This window comes from Leucopleurus acutus, assembly GCF_964270905.1.
Source record: "Leucopleurus acutus genome assembly, chromosome: 1".
Classification (NCBI taxonomy): Eukaryota; Metazoa; Chordata; class Mammalia; order Artiodactyla; family Delphinidae; genus Leucopleurus; species Leucopleurus acutus.
This window is the reverse complement of record NC_139142.1, coordinates 131144795-131164720: the sequence shown is the minus strand read 5'-3', so window position 1 is coordinate 131164720 and position 19926 is coordinate 131144795. Positions and strand designations below refer to the sequence as shown.

General features: G+C 33.7%; 1 protein-coding gene across 1 annotated transcript in view; it reads left to right on the top strand.

The window, feature by feature from the left end:
* Window positions 1-19926, top strand: part of VPS13C (vacuolar protein sorting 13 homolog C) — a 172940-nt gene that overhangs the window by 21764 nt on the left and 131250 nt on the right. The window contains exons 4-7 of the mRNA XM_082842024.1: window positions 517-612; window positions 2020-2121; window positions 15233-15342; window positions 17638-17697. Coding sequence (XP_082698150.1) covers window positions 517-612; window positions 2020-2121; window positions 15233-15342; window positions 17638-17697 — 368 coding nt within the window. The remainder of the gene's footprint in view (window positions 1-516; window positions 613-2019; window positions 2122-15232; window positions 15343-17637; window positions 17698-19926) is intronic.

Here is a 19926-nt window from a genome sequence, read left to right as displayed (position 1 = left end):
TCAAAGTTCTATTCCTTTGGTACTCTTCTCTGTGTTGCCACTTCAAATCCTGAGATCTTGAACAGATTTTTTTTTTTTTTATACTAATGCTGTAGAGATGAAGTTGTAGGTATGGCTAGAACAGCATGTACAATATTCAGACCATCAGTTCTGGTTCCACTGATGACTTGGGTGCACTTAAGCATATAATTTAACCTGTCTGGGACTGAGTTTCCTTTTTTTTCAAAACTTAAGTAATAGTTGCCTCATTTTTCTTACGGTTTGGGAATATTAAATGAATTAATAGTTATCAAAAAGTTTGAAAAATATAAAGCACAATGTGAATAGTCACCTTAACGGTAATATAATATGGAAAAGATGTTTTAAACTGTGTTGGGTTTTTTTTTCTTTTTTTTTCTGAGTGATGTACGTACTGTATGTGTGAAGGGTTTTGTGTACTTTTTCTCTTAATGAAAAGTGAGAAATGTATATCTTCTTGAGCATCCAAGTAAGAAGGTTGAAATTATGTTCCTTTAGATAAATTAACTTTGAAGATTCCTTGGAAGAACCTTTATGGAGAAGCTGTTGTTGCGACCCTAGAGGGATTATACCTGCTTGTTGTCCCTGGGGCAAGTATGTTATTTTAGGTTTATAAGCATTATAGTAAACATCATAGTAAAATTATATAGCATCATAGTAAAATTAAATTGTTACCTACGTTAAGTATTTTAATATGTTTAGTAAAAAAGAAGATAATAGAAATAAACTGATCATATTTATATATGTACACATATACAATACATACATTTTACAGATACACATATATTGCCACATTTTATATAAAATATTTTTATGCTATTGTTGGAAAGAATAATTTCAACCATTTTTGAAATTTATTCTATTGTCAACGAATAATTATTCTACAACTAAGGCTTCCTATTAAGTTGAGATACATTAGACTTTTACTTTTGGGAATAAAAGTAAATAAGTTTTTAAAAATGTGTTAATCTACAGACTGGACAATTTTTTTTCCCATTTTGTTGATTCTGATTTTGAGTGAATGTTCTTTCAAAAATGTGTGTAAAGTAGATAATTTTTTTCATTATAAACTATAGTATTTTAATTTTTAAAGTACTGATGTTTTTTAAAGTGATATCTTTCATTATTAATGTTTTTCCAGTTTGAGTACAATATAATGTTAAGAAAAGTTTGGGTATTTTAGGGGAAAATTACTTATATTTTCTCAACCATAAAAGAAACAATTTTTATTTTTACCTTTTGTTTTCCAGTCTTTACTGTATACATGCTTGATTTGATGTAGCATTTATCATATATACAACATGGATCTAGCTTTTTTGGTTAATATATATATTTTTGATATGTTTCACAGTTTTCATGGTGATAGTGACAATTTTGAAAGGGTATAGGATATTCCATTATGGTCTGCCAACTGTTTTTTGCTATTATAGTGAACATTATAAACTCCTCCTTCTTATAGATATCTTACTCATTTTGTGTTACTTCCTTAGGATACATGATCAGAAATGAGATTACTAGATTAAAAGGATATATATGTTTTATGATTGTTGATACATGTTCTTGAATTAATTTCTGAAAGTCTTTTTATCAATCTTACATTGATACCAGCGGGTATTGAATATTACATGTTTTTTGTAGTTACTCACAATTTTACCGCTCAGATATAATAACTGGAAATTTTTTGGTATACATTCAGCTTTCTCTTTGTTCCTCCCTTTCACCTTTCTACTCACCCTTTTTCCCAAATATCCTTTTTCCTATCTTCTTTCTCCCTTTAATTCCTTTCCTTCTGTCCTTTTCCTTTCGATGTAAGCTTTGTAAATAAATAGGAATCATTTATGTTTAAGCTTTTTGTAAAACCAATCTAAAGAATATAAATGTTTTTTGACTTACAAAAAATTACTTATTACACACACAATACAATATTATAATGAGCCTGAACTTTTCTTATTTATTTATTAATTGCCTTTCTTGATGTGTGAATTAACTATACATTTTTAGGTATTAAATATGATGCTGAAAAGGAAGAAAAATCCTTGCAAGATATTAAACAGAAAGAGTTATCCCGAATTGAAGAAGCCCTTCAAAAAGCAGCAGAGAAAGGTACAATAAGTTTATGTTTTAGATAAATGTACATATACCTATATTTTAGATATATTTAATGCTCTGTAAAGAGGATTCTTTCATAGGCCTTCATAAGTTGTAGTTCCAAAGAAAGAATCTTCTTTTAAAACCATATCTCACAATATTGATTGTAAAGATTTTAATGACACACACTTGGGAATCACTGCCTTTGTGATTATTTTATCTCACTGCCAGTTAAATTTTCTTACTTTTCTTACCAGTCATTTCTACTGTGCTACTTAATGGAGACTTCCCAAATTCTTTGAGTTCTTGCAAGCCTGTTTGTTTTTCCCAAAGGTTAATGATTTCTTTGTCTGCATTTTCACACATGTTGTTGAAAGATAATAAGGTTTGCTATATTAATATAGTGAAATAATGTTTAGAGGAAATGGTGCTGTAATTCTTTTCCTAGCTATCTGTTTATATTATACATGATAGTTTTAAAAACTTGATTTTTCAGATTTCAGCATTTTAACATCTTGTCTCAAGTTTCAATGTTTTGTTTTTATCTAAAAATAAATCTGGTGAGTATTTTAATTTGCTTTATGGAGCAACAATAAGGATAGGATGGAAAAGAGTAGTCTGTAGGATGGTGAGTTGAAGGAGTTTTCCAAGCCTTTCCAAGTTTGGTTTTCTCTTTCAAATCAAATCATACCCCAATTGCAGATTGGGGTGTGAGAATTATAGCATTTTACATCATTTTTGTGTCATTCGGTAGCATGTTTATATATTTCTGTGATGAAAGAAGATGGTACTAAAAATGTTAAGGCATTTCTCTTTGGTCTCTCTTAAAAAATATGGCAAATGTTGAGTTAGAAATGACAAAAATTATGTTTAGATATTATAATAAGGTATCTTTCCTAGCTTAAGCTGCTGATATTTATTTAAATCAATAAGAAATCTCTCTTAAAAGTAGCTTGCTGATTAAAATTCTTTATTAATGATTCTAATTCTTTTTGCCACAAGTGTTTTTCTCTTACTCAGAATTACTGATTCTTTTACAAAAAAGTACTAAATACTTAAAATACAGAGGCTGTCTTAATGGTAGAATTTTTTAAAAGCCTAAACATGTTTTTTCCTTTCGCTTTTCATATTTAACCATATCTTATGTTTCTGCTGAAACTTAAGGATCTATATTTCCATGAAAACAGTTTTCTTCATTTCTAGTACTTTTATGTACCAGATAAAGCAAGGTGGTAGTGGTTTTGTTTTATGACAGTTCAGTGTGAGTATTTCTTTTTATTCAATTTTGGTTAATTAGAAGTAGTTTTATAAAAATGAGGAAAAAGGCTTGGAGAGCACTAAAATTTTATTTCTTTCTTGAATCAATTCAGATTAAATCTGTTTTCTTAACACAAATGTATATAATTATATGTAGTCATCAATAGGTGTATTTATATATGCTTGGATATATTGCTATAACATGTAGTTATACACTTATAATAATTTATAATATGTATAATTAAGTTATATTTTCCCTCTTGAGAAACAAACCCCAAACTCATTATTTTTTTTATTTGGAATGGAAATAGCTGTGATTGCTTAAAAAATATTTTAGTGTTTCCAGTGAACTATAAGAAAAAGCATGGTATATGCTCTCTCCTGTTTTAGTAGTTGACAATCAGCAAAATGATAACCTGCTATACATTTTGTATTAAGTGCCTATGAAATTTTGACTCCTGGGTTTTCAATACTTAGGAAACTTATATGTTTGTGTCTGGCAGAGAGGCTATTGAGGATGATCTGATAAATATATAGGGGATGAACATCTGTAGTATTAAGCTTGTGTAAATGGGGCTGTTAGGCTTATATAATATATAATCATTACATTGTAGTTTCTTGGATGATAAAATTTAGGTTTTTTTGGATAGAACTAAAATTCAGAAAGTGAAACTCAGTTTTAACATTATTACATTAGATTTGTCAGAAAAATGTTTTGAGTATAAAAGATGAATTCAGGAATTGGGAAATATGTTGATACAGGTTTTTTCCTTTAATTGTCAAGAAATACATTTAATTATCTTGACTGCATATAAGTATTTTTTCTAGTTTGTGTGAATATGGATCCTACGTTCATGTAATGTTATTCGTACGAATGATAAGACAACCCTGGCCTTTAGGTGCTTTCTATTTCACCATTATTAATTAATAGTTTTGACTTGATTACCATACTTTATTTTTCATACTTATTATTTTTCCACTTATTTCTTGATTTTAAAAGCACTGTCGTGTATGTATAGAGACTAGGAGGTAAGGAGAGGAAGTGATTCAATTATAAGCACCAGATGATAAAAATGAAAATAGAGTCCTCAGGCTGATCTGCTTTAAAAAATTATTTTTACTTAATTTGTTTCATTTGTTAAAATAAAGTACTGCCCACTATTATGTGGGAAGAAAAGAAAATTGAAATATAAATTCATTTCTAGAGAGCTTGCTTAACTGTAAAAATAAACTTTCTTGATATTTTTCTTCTTTTATTTCACTGTAGTGAGCTTATTTTCCTGGAAAGGCTATTGTAAAGTAAAGGGAAATATTAAGTTCCTAGTGAGACCAAAAGATTTTTAAATGCTATATAGATTCTGTATTTTAAAATGTTAATTTTATCAAAAACTCTAAAATTTTAGAGTTAACATTAACTCTAAAATCAAATAGTTTTTCCAAAAAGACTTATGATGAAAAATGTCAGTTTCGTATTCCACCATTCTCTACCCTCTAGACCCACTCCTTAGAGGGAACCATCTATTTTAGAAATATTAACTTTCTTTGTTGTCTAATGTATTAATGTAAGGCACTATTTTGGATTTCCTGTTACAGTAGTTAAGGAGTTCACCTCTCCTACAATTTTTTCATCCTAAATTCCCCTTTCTGTCTTCTCACAAAATGGTTATATCATAATTTTTGTCCAATTACGAGTCAAAATTTACATTACTATGACAATATAATTATTATTCACTGCATAGGTCAAATAATGTATTGTGATTATATTTCCTTTGCTATGTAGCCTTTTGTTTTTCTTGAATTTGTAAATGCTTCTTGCCTGGTCTTCTTTGTAAATTTATCTTCAATTCTTTTTGTGTACTACATGAAATCTATTTATCATATGACTATCAGTGTTATTTTCCAATTGGCCAAACCCATTTGTTGGTCCTCTCCCTGTTCCCCTGTCCCTCTTGGAGATCTTTCTCTGAACTGGTTGTTTTTTTAGTTCTGCTGCATAATTGTCATCCTGGAACTGGTCTTCACTGCTCTTCTGTTTTAATTCATTGGGTCCCTTGCCTTTTGTTCTTTTTTAGTTTGTTCCTTTGTTTTGCTAGAACATTTCTAATAACTTTTAAGAAAGGATACACTGGATATAATTTTAAAAATCCTTTCAAGTCTGAAAGATTTGTAATTTACTTCCATACTTGTTTGATTTGGCTGGGGATAGAATGCTGGGTTTAAAATTAGAATTTTGAAGGCAAAATCTTCTAACTTCCAGGTACTTTTGAGAAGTCTGATGCTATTCTGTTCAACAGATTGTTGGAAACACAAAAATTAGAAAATTCCTGGAGCCTACTGTTGAAAGACTTCATGTATAGTGATAAATAGGAGAGAGTGTTGAGTCTTATCAAAGAGCTATAGCTAAGAGTGTTACGGGAGTTCATAATGGGCATATTACGTTCAGCCAGAGATCAGGGTGGACACTGAAGGTCTATATTTCAGCTGAGTCTAAAGGATGAGTATGCAGAAAGGAGAGAGGGCATTCTAGGTAAAGGGGACAGTGATGGTAAAGGGGACAGTGAAAAGAAAAAATGTAGAGCATGTATGGGGAGCAGCTAAGAATTTGGAAGTTTGATAGCACGGCCGGACGTGAGTTGGAAAGCTAAGTTTAGGTCAGTTTTAAGAGATTTGAATGCCATGATGGTGATGACAATAATTATTGAGAATTTACTATTTGCGGGTCACTCTTCAAAATGCTTTATGTCAGCTTACTCATTTAATAGTCAAAATTCTATGATACAAAGGCTTTTATTGTTCCCATTATATAGTTGAGAAAGCTGGAAGTTAAATAACTTGTTCTAGGTTATGCTGCTGGAAAATGACAGAGCTAGAATTTGAACTCAGTCTGGCTCTTGACTCTGGTTTATAATGGACTTCAATTGGTAGTCAGTGAGAAAGTAAGTTTTACTTTTTTAAAAGAAATCCGGAGAGTGATGTGATCACAGCTGTGTTTTAGGAAGGTAAGCTTGTAGTGGTGTTTAGGCTGGATTTGAGGAGGGAAATGGAAGATGGTGCTACCTAGCCATCACTGACAAGAATGGATAGAAGGGATTCAGACAATGTGTCTGAAAGGGAACATACACTAAAGTGAGATGAATTCATTTCAGCTGACTCTAAAATTAGCGTAAATATCACAGCAATATTTCATTCTGAAATGGGCAAAATGGTGGGGAAAAAGGGAACCAAAACAGCAGATTTTTGCTTTCTTTGACAATTTGGCAAATCAGTGAGACATTAGCCATAATTGATATTTGTCTATTTTGCTTAATTTAAAATTATTATTTTAATTATTAAGAATTTTTGTTTTAATGTTATGAAAACAAAGTTTATATGTTGAAAGAATGAAAATGGTGTCACTGAAAATATTTCCTTAGAAGTAAGTTGTTTTGGTGTCACTGGATTTTACTTGTTCTGTTACATGATTTCTAATTCTTTGAACTAAGTTTAGACATATTTTATGTGTAAAATTAAAGGTGTCTTTTAAACGCTTTGCATTTTGGTTATCGCTGCCATGCGGATGCAGGCGCACATTCAGGGGAGTTCATATATGGCTTGGAAAACTTTGTTTACAAGGACATCAAGCCTGGTGGGTATGCATGGTTAATTATATTCAGCTACATACAAAATTATATTCTTATCCATGCTTGTGCTTTTAATGGAGTTCATATGACGTGTCATCCTTTTAGAAAATATGGAAATGTAATTCATGTTTTTCCCCTTTACCATCATTTCCTTTTCTCTACCTTCAGCATTTTATTCATTCACCAAATACTTAATGTCTTCTAGTAGCAAGCACTATGCTGGATGCTGAATATTCATGAGGTGAAACAGACACAATCCACTGCCCTTATGAAGCTTACAGTTTGATCTATAGATAACTTTCAGATCTGGACTGCCTTTTTGACTTTAGTTCTGTAGAATAGTAGTTTCTCAATTAAGCAATTCCTCTCCTCTAGCAGTGGTTTTCAGACTTTGTAAAAAGCAGTAAATTAGAACCTTTTATTTTTTGAGTGAGTCTTTATTTAGAACCTTGATAAGAGATGTTTCTGTGACTTTCTTCTCATGTCCTCCCTGATTTGCTTCACCTCTGTAGTAGCTTTGGAGGCACCTGTAGACTACTGTCCTGGACAGCCTCACAAAAGGCAAATTTGAAGGCTCACGGCTTTAGGATTTACAGTAGGATTCTTTTGTATCCTAGGAAGTTTACCAAGCGCATTAAAATAATAATTTCTAATATTTTACACAGTAATTTGATTTATTTAACTGTATTCCCTATAACTTTTCAGGAATTTGTTATATTAGCTCAGTCACACTTAAAATTTCTTTTGATTAAATGGCAAGTGGGGTCTCTATCTCAAAATGTAAGCAATAATAAGCACTATGATATAATTACTTTTTTTTTTTTTTTTTTTTTTTTTGCGGTACGCGGGCCTCTCACTGTTGTGGCCTCTCCCGTTGCGGAGCACAGGCTCCGGACGCGCAGGCTCAGCAGCCGTGGCTCACGGGCTTAGCCGCTCCGCGGCATGTGGGATCTTCCCGAACTGGGGCATGAACCCATGTCCCCTGCATCGGCAGGCGGACTCTCAACCACTGCGCCACCAGGGAAGCCCTGATATAATTACTTTTACTGCGAGAAACTTCTTTAATGTTTAGGTTCATTATGACAAATGGAAGAATAAGTTGCATGCAGATTTCACAGCATTGAATGAAATTACCCTGAAAGGAGTTTCTCTTTGTACAAATTTGCCCCTTGAGTAAGTGTGGCTGACTATGTTAATTTGTCTTTGAGTCACTTTGTTTAATATAAAAGATAGCATGGGGATACTCATGGTCCACTGTCCAGTTTTGTAGGTTGTAATTGAACCAGCTTTCTGTAGTCTGCCAGGGGCAGTGTTTTCTGATCCTACTAGGAGCAGCCTGCCTCCAGGATACAAATGAATTCCACTGGCCCATTCAAACTTGTAACAAAATCATTGGGCAGCATTGCTAAAAACAAAACAAAACAGACAGAGGTCACTATAAAGTAAAACCTCATTGATTCAGAGTTTCCTTTTATTCCAAAAAGGTATATTAGCCTGGATAAAAAAACTAGGCCTAGAATTTGATGATTCTGAAATGAGAATAAGTTTGTTGATGATATCTTTAGTTGTCCAGGACTTTGTGTGTACTTTATAATCCTTTCGTTGTTTTCAGTTTGAGTGTATATTCCTTCCTCGTTAAAAAACAAACAAACAATCCAAAACTTCTAGAGCAGTGGTTTTCAAAGAATAAAAACTATTTTCATAATAATGCTAAGACATTATTTGATGTTTCACTATGTTGACATTGGTGCTGATGGTGCAAAAGTAATGTGTAAAATTGCTGGCTGCCTTAGCATGAATCGAGGCAGTGGCACTGAACTATACTATTAGGAGCCATTGTATTGTTCCTTACCAATCACTCTCAGTAAAAAACAAAATAAAATGGAAAAAGCACCAATTTTACTTAAGAATATCATTGATGAAATAGAAAAATTTTAATTTTAATAAATTACAGCTCTTGAGCATATGTATCTTTGAAGTTTCGTGACAAAAGAGGAAGCATACACAAGGTACTTCTGCAGACTGAAGCAGGATAATTGTCTCAAGGAAAAATACTTGTGCAGTTGTTTGGGTTGTCAGTGAAACCAGTTGCTTTTTTCATGGAAAGCCATTTTATTTGGAAGAACGGCTGACAGACTATTATTACTCAGATTTGGGTGTTTGGTAGACATTTCAACAATACAACTTCAAGAAAAAACAACTGACAGTGTTTGTTGCCAGCAAAAAGATTTGAGTTTCTGAACAAAAATTAGAATTTTGGGGAATTTGTATTTGCCACTTTGAGCTTGATGGCTTCCCATACTTAAAAGACTTTTCTGATGAGAGTTGGTGTGATTTTTGATATTAAATAATAAAGTGACTCAGTGTTTGTAAGATCTGCATAATTCAGTGAAGCAATATTTCCATATTATCAGTGGGTGGTAAAAAATTATGAATGTATAAAAGAGCAAGGTAGACTGATTTTAATTAAGACGAAAGATACACTGATAGAGTTTCAGTTTCCAAGGTGCAACTTTAAGAAGCTATCACTAGTTGAGTTTGGTGTAGTATCCATAATTGCATGAAAAGACCGTGAAGATGTTCCTTCCTTTTCGTATTACATATCTGTAGTTAGGTCAGATTTTCTTCACATACTTCAATCTAAACAACATATACCAAAAGAGCAAAGGCAGAAGCAGATAATTGAATCCAGCCGTCTTCTACTAAGCCAGACATTAAAGACATTTGTAAGATTGTAAAACCATGCCACCCTCCTCACTACAACTTTTTGTTTGGAAAATATAGTTATTTTTCATAAATACATGTTAACTGTACTATCACATAATGGGTTTTTTTTTAATGAGTTAATATTAAAAAGATTTTCAGTGTTGATTTCCAATATGGTAAATATCAATAGCTGTAACCCACACTAATGAAAAGCTATTTAAGGTTCTTAAATTGTAAGTGTGTTAAAGGAACCCTGAGACCAAAACATTTGAGAACGGCTTTAGACAGTGACTGGGGATCATGAATTTATTGTCCATCCGATTAAACAGAAACTCTCTCTTAAGAAATATGTAGTACTCAGATTAGATTTTGCAACAATTTGAAGATGTTTAAACGTGGTGCATCTAACACTGAGATCAAAGACAGAACTAGAACAAATGTGAAACCAGAAAGATAATAGGAGGTCAGGTGAGAAGAGTGAGTTATGGTAGATTCTAAACCCAGGCAGCTGAACTCCTGTCTCCGAAAGCTTCCTACTTAAGTGGGATGGTTTTCAGGGCTACTCTGGCTTTCTTAGCTGTTTCTTTTCAAATGGTATTTCGTTGAGAACTTAGTCTTTTTCTGAATGTTTAATTTATAAATGAAAAAGGCTTAGGGAACATCACTGTGACAAGAACTACTGGTAATAGCAAAGTCCAGATTTTGTTATACGTTTATTAAATATTTTCTTCTTGAAACTTAGGGTTTTATTCTTAAAAACCAGGATTTGATTCTTAGTTTTTTGTAGTGACAGGACCATTTGCTTTAAAATATCAAGGAAGAACGAGTTTAAAATTTTAAGCTAAATATCATGTATATTCTCTCAAATATATGTAACATTAACTGAGCTTATATTTTTATTATAATGTTCAGATGTGGATTTTTTTGATTCATTTGAACAGATACGTATCATGTGCTTTGTGCCTAGGTGTTAGGATAATTCCTGTCCTAATGAAGACTCCTGCCTGGTAACAAGACAGTTGTGCAAACATTTCAAATACAGTGTAATCACTGCTTAATGGAAGTCTATATAAGGTGCAGGGGTAGATGGCCTTGGAGATGCTTGGAAGAGTCAAAGAAGGCTTCACACAGGCTGTAGTGCTGGACCTGAGATTTGGAAGCCTCCTAGGAATTTGCCTGGTAAAGAACTTCAGGGAGAGGAAACCAAGTTCAGGGAATGAAACATGTAGAGGCATTAGGCATTAGAAAGTTACGGTTTGTTTTGGAAAGTGTAAGTAGTATTCCTGAAGTATCCAGTGCAAGGATGAGTGGCAGAAGATAGAACAGGACAGGGTGATAGGGGTCGGATCATGAAAGGACCTTTGTGTCATGCAGACACTTTCTCATTTTATCTGGCAGGCTGCAGAGAGCCTTTAAAAGAATTTTGAGCAGGGAATTAACAGGCCTGAATAGTATTTTAGAAGATGCAAGTCTGGTGGCGGTATAGAAGGATGTTAGGTTGGAGGTAACAGTGGAGACTGGAGGCAGGGGAGACCATACAGAGGCAGCCCCAAGAGCGTGGACTGGAGTTGATGTGTAATAGGCAGTTGAATGTAACGATTTGTAAGTTGGGTAAGATAGGTTTGGGTTAATGCCATGAAGTGAGGCAGTGCCAAATAAAAGTGAATGAGGTGTTAAAGGAATTATTAAGCTAATTTCAGTGTACAAGTCCATGTACTTTTTTTGCCCTTTTTGTATTCTTTATGTCCTCAAGTTATTAAAGTATTCTGCTTGTGAGGTGTATCATCCAGAGGAAGTCATCTGTCGGCAGCCTACCCATTCATTTCATTTGTGTTCCTGTGTTCCTACCACACACTTATCAAAACCTTTCTCTGAAAGTCTTTTTATCCTGTTATTATTACATTTCCAATATTTTGGTAATGCTGAAATGAAACATTAAACTTCATACTGTAAGCAGTCATAAATATTATAAAGGGCATTCTGTATGGCTATTTTACCCAATTTTTGTATAATTGCACCTGCCAAGTTATTTTCTAGATTAAAGAAGGTTATTCTAGACTAAAGAAGGTTTGTGAATTTCTGCTTGTATTGAAATAACAGATCAGTTTAGAATAAAGTAAGGTGAGTTGTACCAAAATTTGCTGTCAGGAAGAAGTCTCTTGTTTTCTTTTCTGTCCTCTCATCTGCTAACTTGAATTTTATCCTTTTCTCACTAAAATGCTTCCACTGAGAAGGACGTAAACGTAAAAAGCACAAAAAACATTTTAAGAAACCTTTTAAAGGTCTTGATCGCTCAAAAGGTAGGTAAAAGTAGTTTTTATGCCACGTGTTATTTATACACATTGCCACTTAATTTCTGTCTTCAAAGGTCAAATGAATGTTCGATTACAATGTAGCTTCAAAAATAAGTTTTAATTTGAAAATGCATATTAAAATCTAAAATCTAAAATAAAAGAAGGACACTGGAATAGGTTGTAATTTGCATTGAGTAATGCCTTAGCTATCGTTTGGTCATTGATTATGAACTATGTGAGAATTTCAACTCTTTTTTTTTTTGAATCTTATTTTTTATACAGCAGGTTCCTATTAGTTATCTGTTTTATACAGATTAGTGTATATATGTCAATCCCAATCTCCCAATTTATCACACCACCACCACCCCCTGCCACTTCCCCGCCTTGGTGTCCATACGTTTGTTCTCTACACGTGTGTCTCTACTTCTGCCCTGCAGACCGGTTTATCTGTACCATTTTTCTAGGTTCCACATATATGCATTCATATACGATATTTGTTTTTCTCTTTCTGACTTACTTCACTCTGTATGACAATCTCTAGATCCATCCATGTCTCTGTAAATGACCCACTTTTGTTCCTTTTTCTGGCTGAGTAATATTCCCTCAAATATATGTACCACATCTTCTTTATCCATTCGTCTGTCGCTGGGCATTTAGGTTGCTTCCATGACCTGGCTATTGTAAATAGTACTGCAGTGAACATTGGGGTGCATGTGTCTTTTTGAATTATGGTTTTCTCTGGGTATATGCCCAGTAGTGGGATTGCTGGGTCATATGGTAATTCTAGTTTTAGTTTTTTAAGGAACCTCCATACTGTTGTTCTCCATAGTGGCTGTATCAATTTACATTCCTACCAGCAGTGCAAGAGGGTTCCCTTTTCTCCACACCCTCTCCAGCATTTGTTGTTTGTAGATTTTCTGATGTTGCCTGTTGTAACTGGTGTGAGGTGATACCTCACTGTAGTTTTGATTTGCATTTCTGTAATAATTAGTGATGTTGAGCAGCTTTTCTTGTGCTTCTTGGCCATCTGTATGTCTTCTTTGGAGAAATGTCTATTTAGGTCTTCTGTCCATTTTTTGATTGGTCTTCTGACCATTTTTTGTTTTGTTTTGTTTTTGCGGTACGCACGCCTCTCACTGTTGTGGCCTCTCCCATTGCGGAGCACAGGCTCCTGACGCGCAGGCTCAGCGGCCATGGGTCACAGGCCTAGCTGCTCCACGGCATGTGGGATCTTCTCAAACCGGGGCATGAACCCGTGAACCCTGCATCAGCAGGCAGACTGTCAACCACTGCGCCACCAGGGAAGCCCTTCTGACCATTTTTTGATTTGGTTTGTTTTTTTAATATTGAGCTGCTTGAGCAGTTTATATATTTTGGAGATTAATCGTTTGTCCGTTGATTTGTTTGCAAACATTTTCTCCCATTCTGAGGTTTGTCTTTTCGTCTTGTTTGTAGTTTGCTTTGTTTTGCAAAAGCTTTTAAATTTCACTAGGTCCCATTTGTTTATTTTTGTTTTTATTTCCATTACTCTAGGAGGTGGATCAAAAAAGATCTTGCTGTGATTTATGTCAAAGAGTGTTCTTCCTATGTTTTCCTCTAAGGGTTTTATAGTGTCCTGTCTTACATTTAGGTCTTTAATCCATTTTGAGTTCATTTTTGTGTATGGTGTTACGGAGTGTTCTAATTTCATTCTATTACCTGTAGCTGTCCAGTTTTCCCAGCACCACTTATTGAAGAGACTATCTTTTCTCCATTGTATATCCTTTCCTCCTTTGTCATAGATTAGTTGATCATAGGTGTGTGGGATTATCTCTGGACTTTCTCTCCTGTTCCATGGATCTATATTTCTGTTTTTGTGCCAGTACCATATTGTCTTGATTACTGTAGCTTTGCAGTATAGTATGAAGTCAGGGAGTCTCAGTCCTCCAGCTCCATTTTTTTCCCTCAAGATTGCTATCTGGGAGAATGTTCCTTGTGCACTTGAGAAGAAAGTGTAATCTGCTGTTTTTGGATGGAATGTCCTATAAATATTAATTAATCCTCTCTGGTCAATTGTGTCATTTAAAGCTTGTGTTTCCTGGTTAATTTTCTGTGTGGATGATCTGTCCATTGGTGTAAGTGAGGTGTTAAAGTCCCCCACTATTACTATGTTACTGTTGATTTCCTCTTTTATAGCTGTTAGCAGTTGCCTTATGTATTGAAGTGCTCCTATGTTGGGTGCATATATATTTATATGTAGAGCTGGTGTGGTGGTGCTGATTTCTCTTAGCTTTTGCTTGTCTGTAAAGCTTTTGATTTCTCTGTCGAATCTGAATGAGATCCTTTCTGGGTAGAGTAATCTGGGTGGTAGTTTCTTCCCTTTCATCACTTTAAATGTATCATGCCACTCCCTTCTGGCTTGTAGAGTTTCTGCTGAGAAATCAGCTGTTAACCATATGAGAGTTCCCTTGTATGTTATTTGTCGTTTTTCCCTTGTGGCTTTCAATAATTTTTCTTTGATTTTTGTCAGTTTTATTACTATGTGTGTCAGCTTGTTTCTCCTTGGGTTTATCCTGCCTGGACTCTCTGTGCTTCCGGGACTTGGGTAGCTATTTCGTTTCCTATGTTAGGGAAGTTTTCGACTATAATATCTTAAAGTATTTTCTCAAGTCTTTTCTGTCTCTCTTCTTCTTCTGGGACCCCTATAATGTGAATGTTGTTGTGTTTAATGTTGTCCCAGAGATCTCTTAGGCTGTCTTGATTTCTTTTCATTCTTTTTTCTTTATTCTCTTCTGTGGCAGTGAATTCCACCATTGTCTTCCAGGTCACTTATCCATTCTTCTGCCTCAGTTATTGTGCTGTTGATTCCTTCTAGTGTATTTTTCATTTCAGTTATTATATTGTTCATCTCTGATTGTTTGTTCTTTAACTCTTCTAGGTGTCTGTTCTTTAATTCTTCTAGGTCTTTGTTAAACATTTCTTGCATCTTCTCAATCTTTGCCTCTATTCTTTTTCTGAGGTCCTGGATCATCTTCACTATCATTATTCTGAATTCTTTTCCTGGAAGGTTGCCTATCTCCGCTTCATTTCTTGGGTTTTATCTTGTTCCTTCATCTGGTACAAAGTCTTTTGCCTTTTCATTTTGTCTGTCTTTCTGTGAATGTGGTTTTCCTTCCACAGGCTGGAGAATTGTAGTTCTTCTTGCTTCTGCTCTCTGCCCTCTGTTGGAGAATTTCAAGTCTTGAACTTGTATTTTCCTGTTTTTTATAGATAAACCAAAAGAAGCCAAAAAGGATACATTGTTGGAAAAATTGGCAACTCAAGTAATTAAAAATGTACAAGTAAAAATCACAGACATTCACATTAAATATGAAGATGATGTAAGTAACTTACTTTACTTGGTTTAAGTTAGTAATTAAGTGTGTATTTTATGACACTAATTCTTGATTTGCCCATAAATAGCAATTTTGAATCCAAGATAGATTTTTTTTCCTGATTAGTACACTACCATATCTCCTTCCTTGTGTTAGGCTTTTTTCATCCGGCATTAATGTGTGTACATATATCATAAAACTTCCATATGTTCCTTTCTAAAGCTAATTTAAGAGATTTTTGGATTTTTCTCTATCATTTATTTTGAATTTTGTTTAAAGACTTAGACTAATATATCTTTAAGGAACTAATTTTTTTTATTAATAACAAAAAATTAGTTTCCAGAGGTGATGAAGTAATCGTTTATAATGGTAGTTGGTAGAGAGGGGACTAAAATCCAGGTCTGTTGGCTGCTAGTCTCATTCACTTTACTTTCCACCATGTTGGATTTTAACACCCACAGCTACTCACACACATGTGTAGCAATATTTAGAAACCACACTTCACTTATAAGCAACAGTTTAACATTAGTTGATTAAGAACTGTTTTACTGATTAATTTTAGTTAAAATGTAACAAATATTTTGAACTTAATAGGCACTGCTTTGTCTTAAAGTTCGAAACATACATGAGGAGCCTTGAATTTTTTTCATTTACCTAACAAATTGGAAATGCTTTTTCATCTTTTCCAAAAATGAGTTTGCTTTCTTTTTTGTTTGCTTTAAGTTTGGATTGAATTAAAGTCATACTGCCATGTATAGAATTTATTTTACTTTCCTGATAAGTTCCTTTTGTAACTAAATATTCAGTAAGACACACTTGTAGTTTTTCAAGATACACCATCTCTATCTTACATTGACTTTTATGTTTTGGTTTTTCTGTAGTCATTACACTGAATTTTGCTAACAAATAATGTCTAAAAACCAAAATAATAAATCTCCTTGTTTAAAACAAACTTAGGAAAATAAAATTGACTCACCCCATCTTGGAAGTAAAAGACTTATTCTTAAAGCTAATGGCATGTTGGTGAATGATAATCTCAGTTTAAACTTAAACTAAGCTTTTTTATTGAGCAAATACAATTCAAAAGGTACATTATTTCTTTCTCTTTAATGAAGAAATACAGAGATGCATAGGAGTGGGACAAGTAATATCAATTACATTTAAATTGCTGTCAGCGACAAAATATATTAAAATAACCTAAAGGAAAAAAATTAAAGCACAAAGGGATCTTCCTTCTATTGCCTCTTTCAATGTGATTACCTTAATTATTGTGTCTAGAAGGATAGTGAAAAATATAGAAATGGGGGGAGGAAAAGTATGATTATCATAAAGATGTTCTTTGTATGATAGCAATAATTTATGGGTAGTGCATTAGCAGCTGAGGAGTTGTGTTTTATTAAAGTTCCTTCTGAAATAACTGCAAGTTATTTTGAGCTTGATATCCATAGGTATAAAAAGATGAATATGGGAATGAGGGGAAATACATTTTGCCACAAATCATAATATATCTAATATTAAAAACAAAGCTCACAAAGCTCTTTGTGCTTTGCAGGTATACCAGAGCATGCATTTAGGTGACTAAACTCAAGTCTGTGGTGGATGATTTAGAACATGATTTTTCTCCTCTCTCTAGTTTCCCTATTTTCTTTCATGACCAAAAAACACTGACTTTTGGACATCTTTGAGATGTCGAAAACAATGACATCGTACACCCCATGGCACGGTTTAAGCACTGTGTATAAATATAATTTAGGTATTGAAGATGAGAAATAGAAGTTTAACATTGGCATATTTTGAGTTAAGGGATTCAGGAAATTAAATGTTAAGAATCTTGAAGCATCTTCTAACAAACCATTTTTAAAGTGTCCGGGAAATTAAAGGCTTAAATAGACAGTTCACATTTCTAAATGTGAAAATCTTAAATGTTTTAAAAATAATTTAGTGGCATGGTTTTACCTGCAACTCCTTGTTTTTTATCTATGGAGAACATCTTTAATGGTATATACATAAAGAGACTGTCTCTTTTAAACTATGTAGACAAGAGTCTGTTTAGTCCTAGTGAGTGAATCTTCTCACTTCTAGTAAGAAAATAGTTCCACTAGGAAAGTATCATGTTAGTGTCATGCCTACAAAATATGGAAAATCCCAGCCATGTTACTGTCTTCCTTCCGTTTCTTTTACACAAATCCGTTTGGTTGCGTTACTTTTAAACTCATTGTCCTATGTTGCCTATTGTAGAGTGGAGAATGGATTTACCCTCACTATCAGTATATTTTAATGTCACCTTTTTTTCTTTGATAGGTAACAGATTCAAAGCGGCCTCTTTCATTTGGTGTCACACTGGGAGAACTTAGTCTATTGGTAAAGTTACCTTATTTAAAATTTCTGTGGAACCTGTGAAATATCATTCTGAAGTCACGGGGTGAATTTCCTAAAATCAGCTATTACTACAAATAGCTGTTTTATTTTTACGTGTAATCTTTCTACAGCTTTTCTAGGAATTTACAACTTTTAGTGATACTTTTATTATAGTCTCTAATTATTTTGATTTACCTTTGAATTTAACAGATTTCAAAATATCAAGAACAAGTGTTTTGAAAGTATTAAAAGCTGTATCTTAACTCTTTAGTAAATTAGGGGAAGATAGATTTCTATAGAGTCATGTTATTGTTCATAGTATAATTTCCAAATAGTTTATACATTGTATCTGTTTATTATATTGAAATGTACATAAGCTAATTTATTTTGATTAAGTATTTTATAATGCAGTTTGGTTTTCCTCTTAAAGGTCTTTAAGGATATAGAGTGTGTATATCCAGGTTGGACATTTTTTTACTATTATGGACAACTAAGTGGTAGGAAACATGTTTTAAAGTTAAGGACAGTGAGCAGTAGATCATACAGGGTACATTTTTGCCTTTTGATTAGTTATATGAAGAGGGCCTTAGTAGGGAAAGAAGACGAAGAAAAAAAGAAAGAGAAGTAGACTATTAAACAGAAAAAGGACATTGTTACATGGAGGCCTTAAGAAGATACATGCATGCAGAGAAGTAGAGGTATACATCAGCTGAAGATCAAAGCAGAAAAATGAAAGAAAAGGTACTGGAGAAACAAAGGAAAGGGAGTCAAGGAAGCTAGTGTTTAATACACTGTTTATCCTCTGCTTGTTTCCAAAATGAATTTGAAGTAGCTTTCAATAAAAAAGAAATAATACTATAACACTTCTAAAGAAACCAGAATCTGTGTTCTGAAAGGCAGAGAGATAATTGTTCCAGAAAAATGAGACCAGTAATATTAGTCATAAGTGAACTCACTGTTTAATGTTGAGATTCTAGAAGACCAAATGAAAAATACAAAATAGTCACACAGTTCCCATTGACTGATAACAGGCATTCTAAGGATGGTGTGTAGTTTCCTTAGTGTGCGCTGTTGTTTGATCCTCTGTATCTTTGCTCAGGTTGTTCATATGGTTTTCTTTGCCTGCGTTATTCTTTTCCCTTAATCTGCCTGGTGATTCTATTCAGGTTTTAATAGTTCCTTCCGATGCTACCGTCTTTCTCATTCTTTTTTTTTACTTCACTTTTAGAAGTTACCATTCCTTCTTTTATGTTCCCCATTATATTTTATCAAAGCACCTGTGACACATTACTGAACTGGTTATCATGTTGGTTTCCTTCTATCCAGCCTTCATTCATTGATACAATAGTACCTATATTTTAGTGTTTTTGTGATGATTAAATTAGATAGTTTGTGTAAAGCATTTGGTACATTGTCTGGCTCAGTTTCTGCTTCACCTACTACATTGACTATTATAACAACAATAATAGCAAACTTAACTCTTTCTGTATCTATACCATTCCTTCTTTCCATCTTTCCACTTACAAACTAACTTTTATATCTAAGATAAGCTTCCCACCTCTGATCTGGATCCCGTCATCCCCCATGTCCTTAGGAGGCTTTTTCCCCCTTTTCTCTCACCCCCTCCTACCTTTTGCCTTTTCTTCCTTATTTCTGTCAATTTCCTTCTCTTTCCTAAATCTTCAACCCTTCTTCTTCCCTCTTCTCCCTTCCCTACCTCCTTCTTCTAAGCATTTAAATACATTCAAGCGTCTCTTTTATATTAAAATTAAAAAGCCTCTCCTTAACCTTCTCCCACTGCACCCAGGCCCCATCTAACTATTGCCTTCTCCTTCTCTTCTTTCTAAGTTTGTGAGAAAAGTCTCTACCTTTGCTATCTTTATTTCCCCACCTCCTAATGACTCCCTACCCACTATACTCTTATTCTACTGCTCCACTGAAACTGCTCTTAACAAGTTCATCGGTAATGCCCTGGCCGCTTAAGTAAGTTTATTTTAGTTTATCTCACAGCAGCTTTTGGCATTGCTGACCATACTGACTTTGTAGAAACATGGTCGTGCTGTGATTTCCATATTCTCCTGGTTTTCTTCCTACTTCGCAATAATTATTTATTTATTTAGTTTTTACAAGAATGTGGACTTCTTCAATAGTTTATAGGCTGGCTTTCTGTTTTTATTCATACCCAATTCCTTCCACACACAGACACAGAGTAGCTCAGTAATTATTTTCTGA